General features: G+C 40.0%; 1 protein-coding gene across 11 annotated transcripts in view; it reads left to right on the forward strand.

Moving 5' to 3' along the window:
• Nucleotides 1–5,340: 5,340 nt before the first annotated feature.
• Nucleotides 5,341–18,250, forward strand: part of ANKHD1 (ankyrin repeat and KH domain containing 1) — a 120,468-nt gene continuing 107,558 nt past the window's right edge. For all 11 annotated transcript variants that reach the window (XM_068536004.1, XM_068536007.1, XM_068536013.1 and 8 more), the window contains exon 1: nt 5,341–5,760. In XM_068536004.1, coding sequence (XP_068392105.1) covers nt 5,476–5,760 — 285 coding nt within the window. In that variant the 5' untranslated portion in view covers nt 5,341–5,475. The remainder of the gene's footprint in view (nt 5,761–18,250) is intronic.

Raw genomic sequence — 18,250 nt, forward strand, 5'->3', positions numbered from 1 at the left:
ACCAAGTTATTCTTTTAACCATTCCTTTCCATTTGGAAGGCTTTACCTCTTCTATTTCCCTCAGTTAGTTCCTAGTTCAAAATGATAATAATCAAAGCTTTTTCCTAAATAAACTTACTCTATTTTGATTTCTCTTTTACTTTCTACCTACTCAATACTGCAAAATAGTTTATTATACTGTCTTGAATTTGTCTTTCTGTTGTTTAAGACTGTTCTCTATTATCCCCACGTGCATTTTATCTACCTAATCATCAGTCAATAAGTATATGCATCAGTGTAACTGAAAAGAAGTACATTATCTTCTGCTTCTTTTATGTTTTCTCTAAAGACTTGGCAAAGTGCCATGCACGCAGCAGGAATTAAGTCAATGTTGGTTGAATGTACATGTGAAAAAATTGCAAAACTAATCTGAAATATTTGAAAAAATTTTTATTACACAAAAAGTGTATGTTCACTGTGGAAAAGTAAAAAAGAAAAGCCTAGAAAATATAAATATTCAAAAAAGAAAAATATAATTTTATAAATCTCTGTACGAATCTATTACCCCAAAGATAATTACTATTAACATCTTGGTTTTACATGTAACCTACCATACTTTTTCCATACATGTATGATATTTGATTTAAAGTGATGACTATGTTTTGTGGTATGGAATGTCTCTTAAGTTATGTACCTTTAAAGTGTACCTCAAAAGGTCAACTGGACACACAAACTTTCTTGGTCAAGGAGCACAGCATCACGCACAGAAGTATACTAGTCACTTGAAGTAGATTTGGTATTTCTGATTCTCAACTCAGAGACCCTCCCACCAAATCCTACTTCCTCTCAACCTTATTGCATATTCTCCTTGACATGCTGTCCTCTGTTAAACAATTCAAGGACTAAGGAATCCTGACAGAACCCCAAGGAAGAAAATGAATATGGGTATTAATTGTTCTCTCCTCTCTCCATTGTTGAGAACCTGAGTGATTCTACCACAAGAGGTATTTATATACTTGTTAGTTTTAGAAGTTTTATATATATATATATATATATATATATATATATATACACACTTTTCCCATTTTCAGGTAGGCTCAGTAAATTTTCTGAATAATTTGGTATAATTTTCTTAGGCTATGTGGTGGGGTAGTCCAGCTGCAGGCATAGCTCCTTGTTTTTTAAAACATGCCCACTTCCTACATCTTGCAGGTATATTCAAATATAGCTCAAATAAGTGGTAGCCTTCAGCCTGGTTGCAATTTTATGGTTTTTCAATTGAACTAAGTTGTGCCCAGAACTTCCTGGAGGATAGAGAGTAGGTTAGAAAGTTAGACATCTGTAGCACTGTTTGTTTTACAAAAAAAAAACTGAAACAATCTAAATGTTCAACATTATAGTACTGGATAAATAAATTATAGTGTGCCTGGTTAACAGAATACTATGAAGGAGTAAACAAGAATTACAGAGCTCTTTATATACTGACATGGAATATCTCTAGAATATATTAGGTGAAAAAAGCAAGATACAGAAGTGTGTATAGTATGCTGCCATTTGTGTTAAAAAGGGAAAAAGTAGACAGGTACGAAATTGCTTATATATGTATAAACATTCCTAGAAGGAGACTTAGAAACCTGATAACGTGGTTTGCTTATAAGAGGGGATCTGGGTGTTTAATGGACAAAGTAAAAGGACTACTTTCATCGTATTTTTAAAATTCTTTTTGAAACGTGAACCATGTGAATATATTAAGTATTCAGATTTTTTAATGTGAAATTACATGGTCTAAGAAACTAACAATATAGTTGGAGAAACCAGGAGATAAGTTTTAAGTTAAATGTTTCCAACTGTTACAAAAGAGAGAGATATCAAATTTGGTGGCAGTCAGGGATAATTTACCTAGAGTCCTAATTAGCAGGTTTATAAAGATATAATGGTTGAAGTATTATATCAGTTTACCTGATTGATTAAATTCCTCTACCTTTGAGGGTACCATGGAATCAACGTGATATAGTGGGAAGAGCATGGGTTTTGGGATCAGGCAGAAATAAATTCAAATCGTAGCCTTTTAATATACTGGCTTTATATGTTTGGGCAAGTTATATAACCTTTTTGGAGTTTCAATTTCCTTATCTGTAAAATGGGTGAAATCTTGATAGGGCTATTATAAAGGTTAAATGACATAACATCCAAGTGCAACAAATTTGTTGGTTTACTTATCCTTCTTTCCTTATATAGATGGGCTGAACTGAGATGGACTGACACGCAGAAATTAAATGTCTTGAGAAAATGCAGGTTGCGTGTAAAAGAACTACATGTCGCTAAATTCCCTGTATCTACAATTTAGTTGTCAATCTCATATTTCTTATGAGGAATAAAGCCTTTTATTACCCCAAAGTTTAAAAAATCCTTGGACTATACAGTTTCCCTTTTTCCTTCCCTGTCTGAAAGATGATCAGAAGGAAGAGTGTGCTTTGAAACACGTTAAATTAGACCCTAATAAATATTCCCACTGGTTTTCTGTGGGAAAACATTTTATTCTAATGTTAATTTCCAACAAATATACTTTTAAGAGGGATTTTGTGCTCCACTACTTATTCAGCCTTTGAAAAATCAGTGTATTACTTTTCTTTCAGTAGTAAATACCATCTTAATATATAATATATCAAAACCAAGGTTACCCACTAAATCACATTAGTACTTATTGATATTTTACACTGAATACATTGAGTATGACCTTATATATTCATCAAATGTATTACTTGATATGATGATTTCTCAATTAGTTTTCACATTTGTAAAACCACATGAATGTGGCATATATGGAAATATTAAATTATATTTAACATACAATCTATATAGCAGTCACCAAAATCTAGGAGATTGAGAGTTCCTAACTCCAATACTGACTGTCAAACTACTGAAAACAAGTGTCTTAGGTAAAGGTCCTGGTGAAACAAAGATCACTGCTTGATCATTATACTCCCAGTTATACTCAGGGTTGGTTGCTAGGGACTGAGTAGAGAGTGTATTTTTCTCTCAAATATACTGGGGGAAATGTATATATCCAGATTTCCTTTCTCTCTGTCCTTGAGATTCACGTAATGAATTTACAGAGTTTTTTCAGGTAGGTGCATCAGAAATTATTTTTGTGATAGTGGTAGAAATGACAAGCAGTTCCTTTGTAATGTTGCACCAGTCAATACCTGTTTTTGCCTAAGGATGTAGCCATACCAATTCTGGATAATCCAGCTCTGAAGTGGGTTGGGCAGTGCTGGGTTTCTTTTGTTGGCGCTATTAGTTTGAGTTGTGACCTAGTCACACATGCCTACTGAAGATATGAGCTAATTAAGTTCCACAAATTCTAACTAAAGCCAGTGTACATGGCATTGACATCAAAGTAGTTTTCTAGAAAAGGTACTTTCCCCGCATTTTCTACAATGTATTATCTAGAAAGAACATTTACCTGAAATGTTCTGCTCATAGAAAACTGTCTCTTTTTGACACGTGAAATGCCAAAATGAGCATTTACCAAGCCAAAGAAATGTTCACAATCTTCGAATTGCTCTTTAAATAAATGCTTGGCAGAATCAATTTTTAAAGTCATTTTAAAAATCATTTTTTGTAGAATTTTCAGATTCCAGTTCAAGGGAGGTGAAATATTAAAAATTACACACTCAAGCTATACAAGGCCCTTTGTTAAAGTTGCAAGAGAGTAGACAATGCCAAAGCTTTTGCTTTTAGCCAATGTCTCTTGGCTAAACTCGTATGGACATTCTCAGGGTCAAAGAACATTTGCCATACAAACTTCCCCAAATGCCTTTCTTGCGATCTTTGATCGTAGGATTAGTTAGAGCATTAGTTCTTTTAAAGCCCTCTTTATTGACAAAGGCGATAGAGAGATAGAGCTAACAGAGGTACAGAGAGCTCCTTTGAGGGGGGAAGACCCCCTTAGCTAGCCTTGTTTTGCATCACAGAGACAACAATTAGTGTGGCTGGCAGGAGCCAGGGGCAGGTGGAGGACTCCTGAAGGAAGACTAACTAAAAAAAGTTAGTCTTTGCTGTAAGTTTGGCACTTTGCTAAGCGCCTGACGTTATTACCATTTATTCATAACAACTCAGTGAGGGAGGTATTAATATTACCCCCATTTTACAGACGGGCAAACTGAAAATCACAGAGACTAAACAACTAACGCCCGGAGGTCACACAGTAAATAAGCGGCGGCACCAGAACTCGAAATTGCTCCAGAGCACGCACTCTTAACCACTGCGTTCAGCCCAGCGGTGTGATTCCGCGCGCTGTCCACGGCCTTCCCACCCTCCTTCGTGGGACAGTTCCCGGTACTGAGGCATGGCGCTGTCCAGCCCTCAGGCCCGCCGCCTTCCACAGGCAAGAGAACGCGCCCCCGAGGGGCGACCCCGCCCGCAGGTTGTAGAACTGCCGCGCCCAGCCACGTCCTGGCACACGGGCTGGCCGAATCGCCTCCGGGCGGTCATCCTCAGCAGCTCTCTGGTTCCCTCAGCTCGGGGGGCTACGCTCATCTCGGAAAGGCGGGAGGCACTCAGCCGGAACGGCCCCGCTCAATCGTCTCTTCCAGCCCCCTACTCCCGCCCAAAGAGCCAGAAGCAGAGTTTACACAGCCTCCCCTGTCCCAGAGGCGGTGACCTCTCTAGTTACTGACGCGCCGCTCCTCCAACCAGGGACGGGCAGGACGGTGGAGCCTAGCTGAGACTGACAGCTTCTTCCCTCCAATCCGCGTGCAGCAACTCTCCGCGCCTGGCAGAGAGCGACAGGTGGGGACTGCGTTACCTCCGCGCCTCTTGCACCACTGACGTAGGAGTCTCACTAAGCGCTGGGTGAATTCACTCCAAATCTCACCAATTCTTGCAGGTCGTCACCTCAGCCGTCATTTTAATCAAGAGTGGAAATTCCCCAACCCTTTCCCGTCACCTCAGATGGGGGCGGGATGAATGGTACACTTACCGGACAATTGTACCACGCGACGTCCTGTGACCAAGTGACCGACACTTTCTGTAGCCAATGAAGTTTCCCATTGTCAGGGGTCACTATGACTGACCACAAGGCCAACTAATCCACTTTAAGGTCGTGACGCGATAGTCAGAGAGACTGGCCAATAGACATAAAAAAAGACCGGAAGTCGGCACTTGGGGAATAGGAGGCGGGTGTTCGCAACCGCCTAGGCCTGCGCGGGTCAAAGCAGCTTGGGGGCCGCGAGCCAGGGAGCGGCGCGTGACGAAGAGTCTGAGCGACGGCTCGCCTTGGCCAATGATCTGCAGCCACTGGGGAGCTGCAGCCAGTGGCGAGTGTGGGGGCGGGAGGCAGCAGGTTAGGCAGTGAGAAGTTAGTGGCGCTGCTGGGACGGGGGGGAAGGAGACGCTTCTTCCTCCTGCTGGTTCTCTCGTTCCCGGGATTGGCGGCGGCGGTGGCCGCGGCCGCGAGTGACTCGGCAGCGTCTCCGGCTCCGCGTGAGAACCATGCTGACCGACGGCGGAGGCGGCGGCACCTCCTTTGAGGAGGACCTTGACTCAGTGGCTCCGCGATCCGCCCCAGCCGGGGCCTCGGAGCCGCCTCCGCCGGGAGGGGTCGGACTGGGAATCCGCACCGTGAGACTCTTTGGGGAGGCCGGGCCGGCTCCGGGAGTCGGTGGCGGCGGCAGCGGTGCGAGCGGAGGGGACGCGGCGCTGGATTTCAAGTTGGCGGCTGCCGTCCTGAGGACCGGGGGTGGTGCCTCTGGTAGCGACGAGGACGAGGTGTCCGAGGTACGGCTCGGGGACCCCCGCCTCCCACACAGCTTGAGGCACGAATTCTCTCTGGGCCGGCGCAGGGCCGGGGCCACCCTCCCGCTGCCCAGGCGGAGTCGTTCTCTGACAGCGATCGGCTCCATGGCGGCAGTGGCAGCGGTGCGGGCCTAGTGCGCCCTCGGCTTACTCTTCAGCCCGCGGCTTGAGCCGGACTGCTTCCCGTCACCATCCATAGACCCACAATAGGGAATCCTTTGGTCTCTGAGCTTCGCGCGGGAACCGGGACTCCTCGGGCACCTCCCGCCCACCCCGCTTTGGAGATGGGGGGGGCGGGGTCTTGCCAGAGTCCCTGCCCTTGGTACTGAGAGAGCGAGACAGAGGGTCAGGGTGAGAGAGGGAGAGTGAGACAGAGACAGAGAGACAGAGCTGGCTTGCCTAAAGAGCATTGCCACTGTACTGTGTCTCTCCTCAGAGTTGCAGGGTTGGACATTGTTTGCCTTATGCCTTACTTGTGTGTTTAAGGAGGGGTCTTAATTCCCCTGTATAGTTTGAGACAGGTGAGCTCTCAGCTTTTGCGCTGAAAAATCACGTGGGTCTTGCGCCTGGAACTTTGTGTGAAGTTAGACAGGAAAAGAAAGTTCCAGTGCATCTTTGAGCTTCGCAACAGCTGGATAGCTGAACTCTGGAGATTTTTATGCTTGGAGAAGATGAGGCCCTGTATGGACACCTTTTGCAGTGAGGGAAATTTGTTATCAGGCCCTTAGTTTCTTTTAGCTCTTAGGTGTATACTGGGCCTTTTTAGGTCTAGGCAACCTAGAATGGTAGGCATCAACTTTTGGGCTCTAGGGCAAAAGGAGATATTTTATATCTGCACTTTTTTCCCTTGATTTTGGCTTGGTTATAGTACTGTCTTGTGATGACTATTGTTCTAAGTGCCCAGAGTATTCTATTTTGGTTCTAAGGTGCCTGGTTCATCCCCTATGATGTTTTAATCTCCAGTGTTGGTCTTAAAGTACAGGGATTTCTATATATGTACAACTATCCTGGCTTTTGTATTTGAGAGGAATGAGGAGACACTGCATTTGTGGGTTGTAGAATACATTTAGTGCACAGTCTTACCATTCTTGGTCTGAACAGGAATTCCTTTACATTTAAAACCTTAGTGTATTCTAACCCCAATATTTTGCTTTGGAAAAAACTGTGTGGGTTGTAAAGGAGATAGTTCCTTGAATATCTGTATCTTTGAATTTCACTATAAGAGAAATAACTTCTAAGCCAAGGTGGGACAGGATTTTATTTGAGTAGGCAGTTACGGAGAGACTCTCTGGAGCACTTCCACTCCTGGGCTTGTGGAAGGCTTTCATTTAGACTTTGAATGAAAATTGATGAGAGATGAACCTAGAACACATTTACCTTTTACTTAGGAAATAAAGTGGGAATATCTTTAGGCTCTAAAGATTAGAGTCCATTTTTCTTTGAAACTTCTAAGAGAGACTGAAAAGGTTTGCTTTGGTCTGAATGTGATAGAAGGATGATGTCCTTGATTTTCTGGACCATTTTTGCATAATTGTCATTGATGAGATGAAACATCACACACTTGTTTTTACTTCAGTAGTATTCTTAAATTTCTTCAGAGGTAGAGTGCTAGTGAGCTTCCGAAGTTATGAATCTCTAACTCTATGGGCTCATGTGTTATATCTGGGTAAATGAGCTTTTGAAATAACCATTTATGTGAGGCTTGTTCACGCATCCATATCACATGGAGAAGAAATTCCTGGAATATCTAGTGTCTGTTGTATAGTATGTGTGGTAGGATATAGTCTATACCTTTGTGAGTGAAATGACCTTTTTTTCCCAAGCAAATTTCTTGGATTGTCTTTTCTCTCTGACAAGATGAGTGTCTTCTCCCATATTATTAACTTTGAATTTCCAGTGTGAAAAGACCATAAATAATATTCTTCAAAAAACACTCACCTAACTGGCATTTGATGAATAATAATAGAATCTTTATTTTCATCATACCTAGATGTTTTAGAACCAAATATTTAGAATGTAGACATTCAGAGAGATGGGTTGGTTTGTAGTTTGAGAGTGAAGTTTGTCTTGTTCCCCGAATGGGGCAGGACTAGGTGAGAAATGAGTAAGAAATGTGGAGGCCTAGTGCATTTGCTCTAGAGTTAGTTGAAATTCTATACGTTTGGTATACAGAAATGTAGATACTTTAAGGACCTCTTTTCTATTCATTATCAGAGCCTACAGCTGAGAAAAAACAAGGTGCTTTCCCTTGCTGGCTAAGTCAAAACACCTTTTAGTTTGAAGAAGGGGCTTGGATCTTTTTGTAAATTTTTTATATTAGAATTGTGCTAGCTTAGGGAATGTCACAGTTTGGGGTCTTTGGTTCTTGTTGTTTTAAACATTGGGGTGAATACCTGTTTTGTATTTCTTCAGGCATGCTGAGCATGTTCCTTAGCTGTCCAAGTCCTTGAATAGAAGAGTCAGAACTTGCATTGGATTCTTTTGAAATGTACCCATTTTTCAGAATAGAAGTCAGGTTGAAAATTCTTTAAAAATCTATTTTTAAGTGTTAACTTTAGATTTGTAATTTTTTTTTTAAGTAAGGTAAAAGGAAAATAAAATTCCTAAAGAAAGGATTTTGGTGAGGTTTATGATCTTTAATTTTTTGTCTTAATGTATGCGTATACTGTATGTATATGTGTGTGACATCTTCTTTTTAAAATTATAAAAGTAATATAGTCCTATGGTAAAAAAGTTCAACAGTGTAGATAGTAGATATAAGATGAAAAGTAAAAGTTCTCCTCACCCGTACTGACCCTTCAAATCCCACTCTTCAGAGATAACCAGTATTGAAATTTTTATTTTAGAAAAATTTCCAGGCCTATATAGGCCTATATGTATATGTATACATGTTCATATACACACTTAAAAGATAGATATCCAATTAGAAAACATTGCTGAGGATTTTTTCTTATCTTGATACAGGTGCTATATTTACAATTAGGTAAAAGCACATGGAAATTGTGTATAACATTTTATAGCAAATTATAACAAAAGCTTTGTAGGGATTTTTTTTTTTTCCTGAAGATTATGTTAAAGAGTCAAAAGCACAGGCCATACAGAGGGTCCATTCTGATTTTCTCTAATAGGAGATGGATCATTTCCTTTAGGGTTACTTATGACCTACTATCTAGATAGAGCAAAGTTTCTCAACAGCAACATATTGACATTTGGGGCCAGATAATACTTTGTTGTGAGGGGCTCTCCTGTGCTTTAGCAGCATCCCTGGCATTTACTCACTAGATGCCAGTAAAACCCACCCAGCTGTGACAGCTAAAAATGTCCTTAGACAAAGCCAAATGTCTTGGGGGGCAAAATCACCCCTGGTTGAGAACCACTGGTCTAGAGGCCCACTCTTATCTGGGATGGCAATTTTGTCATGAATACTCTGTATTCAAAGTTCAGGTAAACAAGGTGAGTCACTGCTTTTAATAGCATCTCAGGGCTTATGCTTATAACCTGAACAAGAGAGAAATTGAAAGAGGGTACGGACAGATGTTTTGTTTTTTTTTAAATTTATTTTATTTATTTATTTTTGGCTGTGTTGGGTCTTCGTTGCTGCGGGGGCTTTCTCTAGTTGTGTTGAGCAGGTTCTACTCCTCGTTGCGGTGTGCGGGCTTCTCATTGCGGTGGCTTCTCTTGTTGCGGAGCATGGGCTCTAGGCGCGCAGGCTTCAGTAGTTGCGGCAGGCGGGCTTAGTTGCTCCGTGACATGTGGGATCTTCCCGGATCAGAGCTCGAACCCGTGTCCCCTGCATTGGCAGGCGTATTCTTAATCACTGTGCTACCAGGGAAGCCCCGAACAGGTTTAATGTTACAAATTTTCCATGGTAAATATATAATTTTAGGAAACTTAAAATGCTATATTGTTTTTGAAAAATTCATTTATTGTCCATGAAAATGAATTTCTAAAAATCCTTTATGGGGACTTTGTTCAAGGTAGAAAGGCTTTACTCCATAAATTATCATCAGTAGTGATAAAATAGGAAATATACCTTTGCATTCTAGTGAGCAAATTTTGGAGACGTGAAAATGTCGATTGAAGGAAAAATTACATGTTATTACTGTAACAATTTTTTTTTAGATTTATTTATTTATTTTATTTTTGGCTGCGTTGGGTCTTCACTGAAGTGAGCGGGCTCTCTCTAGTTGTGGCGAGCAGGAGCCACTCCTTGCTGCGGTGCACAGGCCCTTCATTGCGGTGGGCTCTCCCGTTGCAGAGCTTGGGCTCGAGGCACGCAGGCTTCAGTAGTTGTGGCACATGGGCTCAGTAGTTGTGGTTCATGGGCTCTAGAATGCAGGCTCAGTAGCTGTGGCGCCCGGGCTTAGTTGCTCCGCGGCATCTGGAATCTTCCCGGACCAGGGCTCGAACCTGTGTCCCCTGCAGTGGCAGGCGGACTCTCAACCACTGCGCCACCAGGGAAGCCTGTGTAACAATTTTTTATATTGCATGAGCATCAGCCTTGCACAAGTTTCATTCTATAAAGCCTTAAGACTTTACGTAAAATGATTCGTTGGTGAGTTTGGTTATATGAATGGTGGGTCGAAACAGAGTTGATTAGGTATGGGTAGAGGAAAACCTTTTTGTGAAACTCGAAGTATGTAGAGGTTTTCTTTTGGTTATTATTTAGTACATTTTCCTAGGTGATTTACATTTGTACAGTTCATAAGACTAATATAAAGGCAGATACAGTAAAAAGTCTTGACCTTACTCCTGCTCCCAAGGATCCTGCCCTTTACAGTTTTAAATTTTTATTTATTTATTTATTTTCAACTGCGTTGAGTCTTTGTTGCCGCGCACGGGCTTTCTCTAGTTGCAGAGAGCGGGGTTACTCTTTGTTGCAGTGCGTTGGCTTCTCATTGCAGTGGCTTCTCGTTGCAGAGCACAGGTTCTAGGCACATGAGCTTCAGTAAGTTGTGGCTCGCAGGCTTGGTAGCTGTGGCTCACGGGCTCGGTAGCTGTGGCTCACAGGCTCTAGAGTGCAGGCTCAGTAGTTGTGGCGCATGGGCTTAGTTGCTCCGCGGCATGTGGGATCTTCCCGGACCAGGGCTCAAACCCCTGTCGCCTGCATTGGCAGGGATTCTTAACCACTGCACCACCAGGAAGTCCCCTGCCCTTTACACTTTTAATGTCTTAATGTCCTTTCAGAATTTCTTTACGGAAATACAAATATGTAGTTTTATTTTCCCCATTGTTATACAAAAGGTAACATACTATTCATGTGAGATTTTTAAATGGTGAATTTGAGAAGAATTTAGACTTTTTATCTAATCAAAAGTGATAAAACATGTTAAGAATGTAGCATTGGAGATGAGTTTAAGCACATTCTTTTCTGAGCCTATCTGGTAGTACAGTGATGACCTCTGAAAATCAATTCTGGCCTTCTGATTCAATGAGAGTTAAGATAAATAAAATAGCAGTTTTTAAAAAGTATTAGTCTTGAGTTGGCAAGGAAAAAGAAGAGAAATGAGGTGTCTACTTTTTTTTTTTTTTTGCCCAAATTTACCTTCCTACAGAACCAAAGTTTTAAGAAATAAAATAAATTCTTTTCTTTCTTTTTCTTTTTTTTTTTTCAATCCACTATAAATGAACTGTTCCAATATATCTATCTTCTTGGACCTTATTATTTACAATTTTCCTCTCCTGTTGCTTGTCTACAAAGTCATAGAATCCTGGTGATAATCCTATTTCATCTCATTTTTAGGTAACTGCTACCATTTATTGAATGCTTATTATATTCCAGTACCATACTATATATTTTGGTTATTTTGTTTAATCACTCAACACCCCTTTGAAGTAGGTATTATCTACATTTCTATAGATGCATAAGTGTAGGTTCAGAGAAATGATGAATCCAAAAAACAAAAAAACAAAAAAATGGTTAAAATGTTATACAGCTAGTAAGTGGTAAAGCTAGGATTTGAATCCAGAACTCATGCTGCTATTTTGCATCTTCTGATTAAGAACTAGGCAAAGTTTTTGGTTGCCAATGCTGTGTCTCCAATAAATGCTTGCTTAATCCCTGTTGAAGTTTTCATAGATCTATAGTGAAATGAGAAAAGTAAGGATAATGCAGTGGATTTCTCATAAAGCTGTCTTTTCCCACTTTTTTCTTTTTTTTATAACAATGATTTTTAAAAATTTATTTATTTTATTTATTTATTTTTGCCGGCGTTTGGTCTTCGTTGCTGTGTGCGGGCTTTCTTTAGTTGAGGCCAGCGGGGGTTGCTCTTCGTTGCATTACACGTGCCTCTCATTGCGGTGGCTTGTCTTTGTTAGGGAGCACGGGCTCTAGGTGTGCGGGCTTCAGTAGTTGTGGCACATGGGCTTAGTAGTTGTGGCACATGGGCTTAGTAGTTCTGGCTTGCGGGCTCTAGAGCGCAGGCTCAGTAGTTGTGGCGCAGGGGCTTTGTTGCTCCACGGCATGTGGGATCTTCCTGGACCAGGGCTCGAACCCGTGTGCCCTGCATTGACAGGTGGATTCTTAACCACTGCGCCACCAGGGAAGTCCTCTCACTTGTTTCTATTTTGAGATAATGCCCTTCCAACTATTATGAAATTAATTTTTTAAATATCCGTGTTTGACAAAATATCAAATTGGAAAGTTCATGTTAGGACTCTGGGTAAAGCCTCAACAGTCTGGGAACCATTGATCTGAATGACTTGCTCAGGATCACACAGCTAATTTATAGTAGAAAGTAGGTTATGTGACTCCCATTATAGTTATCTTAACTGCTATATTGTCCTGCTGACTGTTTCTCTTCTGATTCATGAATTTAATTAGTTGCTTAGGAAATGCCTTCTCAAACTAGCATTTAATCCGTAGTTGACCCTGTTGGAAAACTTTTATATTATGAAATTGGTGACTGCCATGTAGATCAATCAATATATTAAGAAGGCGGTCAGGGACTTCCCTGGTGGTGCAGTGGTTAAGAATCCGCCTGCCAGTGCAGGGGACACGGGTCCGAGCCCTGGTCTGGGAAGATCCCACATGCTGCAGAGCAACTAAGCCCGTGCTCCACAACTGCTGAGCCTGCACTCCAGAGTCCGCGAGCCACAACTACTGAGCCTGAGTGCAACGACTACTGAAGCCCACACGCCTAGAGCCCGTGCTCTGCAACAAGAGAAGCCACCCAATGAGAAGCCCACGAACCGCAAGGAAGAGTAGCCCCCGCTCGCGGCAACTAGAGAAAAGCCCGCATGCAGCAACAAAGACCCAAGGCAGCCAAAAATAAAAATAAATAAATAAATTTTAAAAAAATAATTTAAAAAAAAAAAGAAGAAGGCAGTCAAAGGTGTGCCATTGAGTATTGGAGGAACACTACTTTAAGGTAATTTTGTAATTGCACTTAAACTCGGAAAGTTTAGGTCTTATTATTATTCATTTTAAGAGAATTAAGAAATATTAGAAGTACCAATATAGGAAGGCATATACCCAACTTTGCACCTTTGCCACTATGGGAAACATTGATTTTAATTTGTGAAAATTAAAATCTGTGTGCTATTCTATTGGTAGTTACTTACAGTGTATGGTTCCTATGAATAAAGATCATTTGCCTTATGATGATTGACTGGTTTACCTTTTTTCTGGTCAACTTTACCTAAATCAGGAGGAAAGTAAAGTTGTATATAAAGCTTTTTTTTATTTGATAAGCTGAGATTTAGCAACAGTTTGTCAAAGAACACATTCTGCTCTTCCTCCCCAATACATCCTTCTGTTCTCACAAAGTTTTTCCCTTAATGGATGATGTTTTCATTAGTAGAAGGAGTTTGTTTGTTTGTTTGTTTTTTTAAAGTAGATGTCCCACTGTATCCTAGTGGTTTGATTCACTGCGTTAGTTTGCAATTTTGAAAAGAAAAAGGCAAGTACACTCCCAGGGATTAGCCCCAAGAATCAAAGAGTTGAACAGGAGAACAGTTTATTAAATTGTCAAGTTTTGATGCTTTGTAATGAGGACAGTTAGGTTGAGAACAATTTTTTTAAATTGTGGTAAAACAAGGGTAACAAAATTTTACCATTTTAACCATTTTTTAAAATGTGTTAAAATATACATAACATAAAATTTACCTGTTTTTTTGGGCCATGCCATGTGGCATGTGGGATCTTAGTTCCCCGACAAGGGATTGAACCCTCGCCCCCTGCAGTGGAAGTGCAAAGTCTTAACCACTGGACCGCTGGGGAAGTCCAGAATTTACCATTTTAACCATTTTAAAGTGGTTTTAAGTACATTCACATTGTTGTGCAACCATCACCACCAGCCATCTCCAGAACTTTTTCATCTTCCAAAACTGAAACTTTGTACCCATTAAACAGTAATGCCCTGTCCTCCCTTCTTCAGCCCGTTAGCAACCACAGTTCTGCTTTCTTTCTCTATGATTTTGACTACTCTAGGTATCTCAAGTGAAATCATACAGTTTTTCTACTTTTTGTGACTGGCTTATTTTACTTAGCATAATGCCTTCAAGGTTCATCCATGTTTGCAGCATGTGTGATACTTAGCTGAATACTATTCTATTGTATGTGTATACCATATTTTGTTTATTCATTCATCTGTTGATGGACCCTTGGATTGCTTCTCTGCGTTTTGGCTGGTGTGAATATGCTGCTGTGAACATAGGTGTATAAATACCTGTTCAAGTCCCTGCTTTTGCTGCTTTTCTGGTATGTATCCAGAAGTGGGATTGCTGGATCATCTGTTAATTCTATTTTTAATTTTTTGAGGAACCACCATACTGTGTTCCATAGCAGCCGTACCATTTTACATTCCCACTGGCAAAGCACAAGGATTCTGATTTCTCCATATTCTAGCCAATACTTGTTTTCTGTTTTTGAGAATAGCCATCCTAATGGGTGTGGTTATGATGTTGAACATCTTTTTCATGTGCTTATTGGCCATTTGTGTATCGTCTTTGGAGAGATGTCTATTCAAATCCTTTGCCTCTTTTTTTTTTTTTTTTTTGGCCACACTGCCCAGCTTGTGGGATCTTAGTTCCCTGATCAGGGATTGAACCTGGGCCCCTGCAGTGAAAGCGCCAAGTCCTAACCACTGGACCACCAGGGAATTCCCCCTTTGCCCATTTTTAATTGGGTTGTTTTTTCATTGTTTAATTGTAGGAGTTCTTTGGATATTAATCCCTATCATATGTATAATACGTATAATTTGCACGTATTTTCTCACATTCCATTGGTTGCCTTTTTTACTCTGTTGTCCTTTCGTGCTTAAAAGGTTTTAGTTGAGATGAAGTTCAGTTTATCTGGTTTTTTCTTTTATTGTCTGTGCTTTTGGTTTCATATCCATAAAGTTGTTGCCAAATCCTATGTCATGAAGATTTTTTCCCAATGTTTTCTTCTAAGAATTTTATCCTTTTAGCTCTTACATTTAGGTCTTTGAGCCATTTTGAGTTAACTTTTGTTTTTGGTGTAAGGTTAGCATCTAACTTCATTCTTTAGCTTGTGGATATCCAGTTTTTCCAGCACCACTTGTTGAAAAGACTGTAATTTCTCCATTGAATGGTCTTGGTATCTTGGTTGAAATTAATTGATCATATATGGGAGGGTTTTTTCTGGGCTCTCTGTTCTATTCCATTGGTCTATATGTCTGACTTTATGCTAGTATCTCACTGTTTTTATTACTGTAGCTTTAGTAGTAAGTTTTGAAGTCAAGCAGTATTAATCCTCCACCTGTGTTCTTCTTTTTCAAGATTGTTTGACTAGCCAGGGTTCCTTGAGATTCCACGTGAATTTTAGGATGGGTCTTTGTATTTCTGTAAAAAAATGCTGTGGGATTTTGATAGGGATTGCATTGAATCTATAGATTGCTTTATGAGAACAAGTTTGAATACAAATCTTACATAATTGTTTCACCACAGTAGATATTAGCAAATCAAAAAGCTTGAGACTGACAAAACATTTGAAAGCTTCTATGACAGGAAGAGACTGAGCACTCACTGATGTCCTCCCTGAAGCCATTGAACCCAGTTCACATGGAATACTGTGCTCTAAGTAGATGTTTCTTTTTTCTTTTTTTTTTTAAAGTCTTTATTGGATTTGTTACCATATTGCTTATGTTTTATGTTTTGGTTTTTTGGCCACGAGACACGTGGGATCTTAGCTCCCTGACCAGGTATCGAACCCGCATCCCCTTCATTGGAAGGCGAAGTCTTAACCACTGAACACCAGGGAAGTCCCTAAGTAGATGTTTCTGTAATATAATCGTTATTTTTTCCCTGTTTGTCCTCATATTGACTAATTTGTGATTGATCATGATGCTTCACATGTTGAGTAAATGCTAGGAAGAATAACTTTTTATCCTTTTTATCACTAGAGATGGGATGAGTTCCATTTTGGAAAAATTGTCTCAATCTGGTATTAAGTCTAGATAAATGAACCTGTAGTATTTTCTTTAATGATGTAGAATTTAAAAGTTTTCACATAGGCATTTTATGAAATCTGAGTCAGAAAGTAAAGGTTTGGCCGTGTCAGTTGATACTTTGAGTGGTACACTTTGAAAGTACTTCCAGCACTTATCAGCTTCTAATTGATTTTCTCCTGGTGTTTACCTATTCTGCTAAATCTCTACATTTCTATTTTGGCCTTTTAAAAATTGTGCAGTTGATAAATTCAGTAACATATGTGACACAGACTGTCATTATCAAAGAGCAAATCTCCAAAGGGGCAGTAGTCCAATTATATTGGATACATTCTCTCTTTTTTTTGCTACATTTTATTTTGATATAATTTCAAACTTACTGGAAAGTTTCAAGAATATTACAAAGAACTCCTCCCATATATCCTTTATCTAGACAGACCAATTTTGTTCATTTTGTCCCATTCCTCTCTCTCTCTCGACAGACAAGTAATTTATTTTCTGAATCATTTGAAAGTAGACTGCATACATCCTGTCTCTTTTACCCTTAAATTCTTTAGTGTATCTTCCCTAACAACAAAGGCATTCTCTTACATAACCACAGTGCATTTATCAATATAGGAAATTTAATAAATTTCCAAAGTATTTTTCAAATTCAAATTCCCAAAGTTAAAAAAATTGAAATAGAATTCACATAATATAGAATTCACTCTTTAAATTGTACAATTCAGTGGTTTTTTAACACATTCAAAAAGTTGTGCAACCTTCACCGTTATCTATTTAAAAAAATTTTCATCACCCCCAAACAAAACCTGGTACCCATTAGCAGGCATTTCCCATTCTGCTGTCCCTGCAGCCTTTGGTCATCACTATTTTCTATCTCACTGGATTTGCCTAGTCTGGGCATTTCATATAAATGGAATCATACAATATGTGATCTTTTGTGCCTCACTTCTTTCACTTAGTATATTGTTTTCAAGATTTCTACATGTTGTATCATGTATCAGTACTAAATTGGATAATATGTTTTGTGGATATACCACATTTTGTTCATTGGTTGATGATATTTGGATTATTTCCACATTTTGACTATTGTAAATAATGATACTATGAACGTTTGTGTACAAGTTTTTTATGACGATATCTTTTCAGTTCCCTTGAGTGTATACCTTGGAGTGAAACCTTGATCATATTATAACTCTGTTTTATTTTCTGAGAAACCACCAGGCTGTTTTCTGTAGCAACTGCATGATTTTACATTCCCAGCAGTGTATGAAGGTTCCAATTTTTCCACATCCTTGCTAACATTTTTTTTTTTTAAATAGCCATGCTAGTGGGTATGGAGTTTTTGGTTGTTTTTTGTTTTTGTTTTTTTTTTAAATAAATTTATTTATTTATTTATTTTTGGCTGCCTTGGGTCTTTGTTGCTGTGTGCGGGATTTCTCTAGTTGCGGCGAGCAGGGGCTACTCTTCGTTGCAGTGCGCAGGCTTCTCATTGTGGTGGCTTCTCTTGTTGCAGAGCATGGGCTCTAGGCGTGCGGGCTTCAGTAGTTGTGGCTTGTGGGCTCTAGAGCGCAGGCTCAGTAGTTGTGGCTCGCGGGCTTAGCTGCTCCACAGCATGTGCGCTGTTCCCAGACCAGGGCAGGGAAGCCCCTGGAGTTTTACCTCATTGTGACTCTGATTTGCATTTCCCCAATGACTAATGAAGTTGAGCATCTTTTCATGTGCTTGTTGTCCATCTGTATGTCTTTGGAGAAATGTTTATTCAGATCTTTCTCCCATTTCTTGGTTGGGTTGTCTTTTTATTGTTGAATCATGTTTGTTGTTTGTTTTTAGGAAAAAACACGTATTCTGGATACCAGTCCCTTATCAGATACATGATTTGGAAATATTTTCTCCCTTTCTGTGGGCCATCTTTTCACTTTCTTGATTGTGCCATTAAATTTTATTTTTTTAAGTCTTTTAATAAATTATTTATTTATTTTTGGCTGTGTTGGGTCTTCATTGCTGCACACGGGCTTTCTCTAGTTGCAGTGAGTAAGGGCTACTCTTCGTTGTGGTGTGTG

The sequence above is a fragment of the Eschrichtius robustus genome, chromosome 2 (assembly GCF_028021215.1).
Source record: "Eschrichtius robustus isolate mEscRob2 chromosome 2, mEscRob2.pri, whole genome shotgun sequence".
Lineage (NCBI taxonomy): Eukaryota > Metazoa > Chordata > Mammalia > Artiodactyla > Eschrichtiidae > Eschrichtius > Eschrichtius robustus.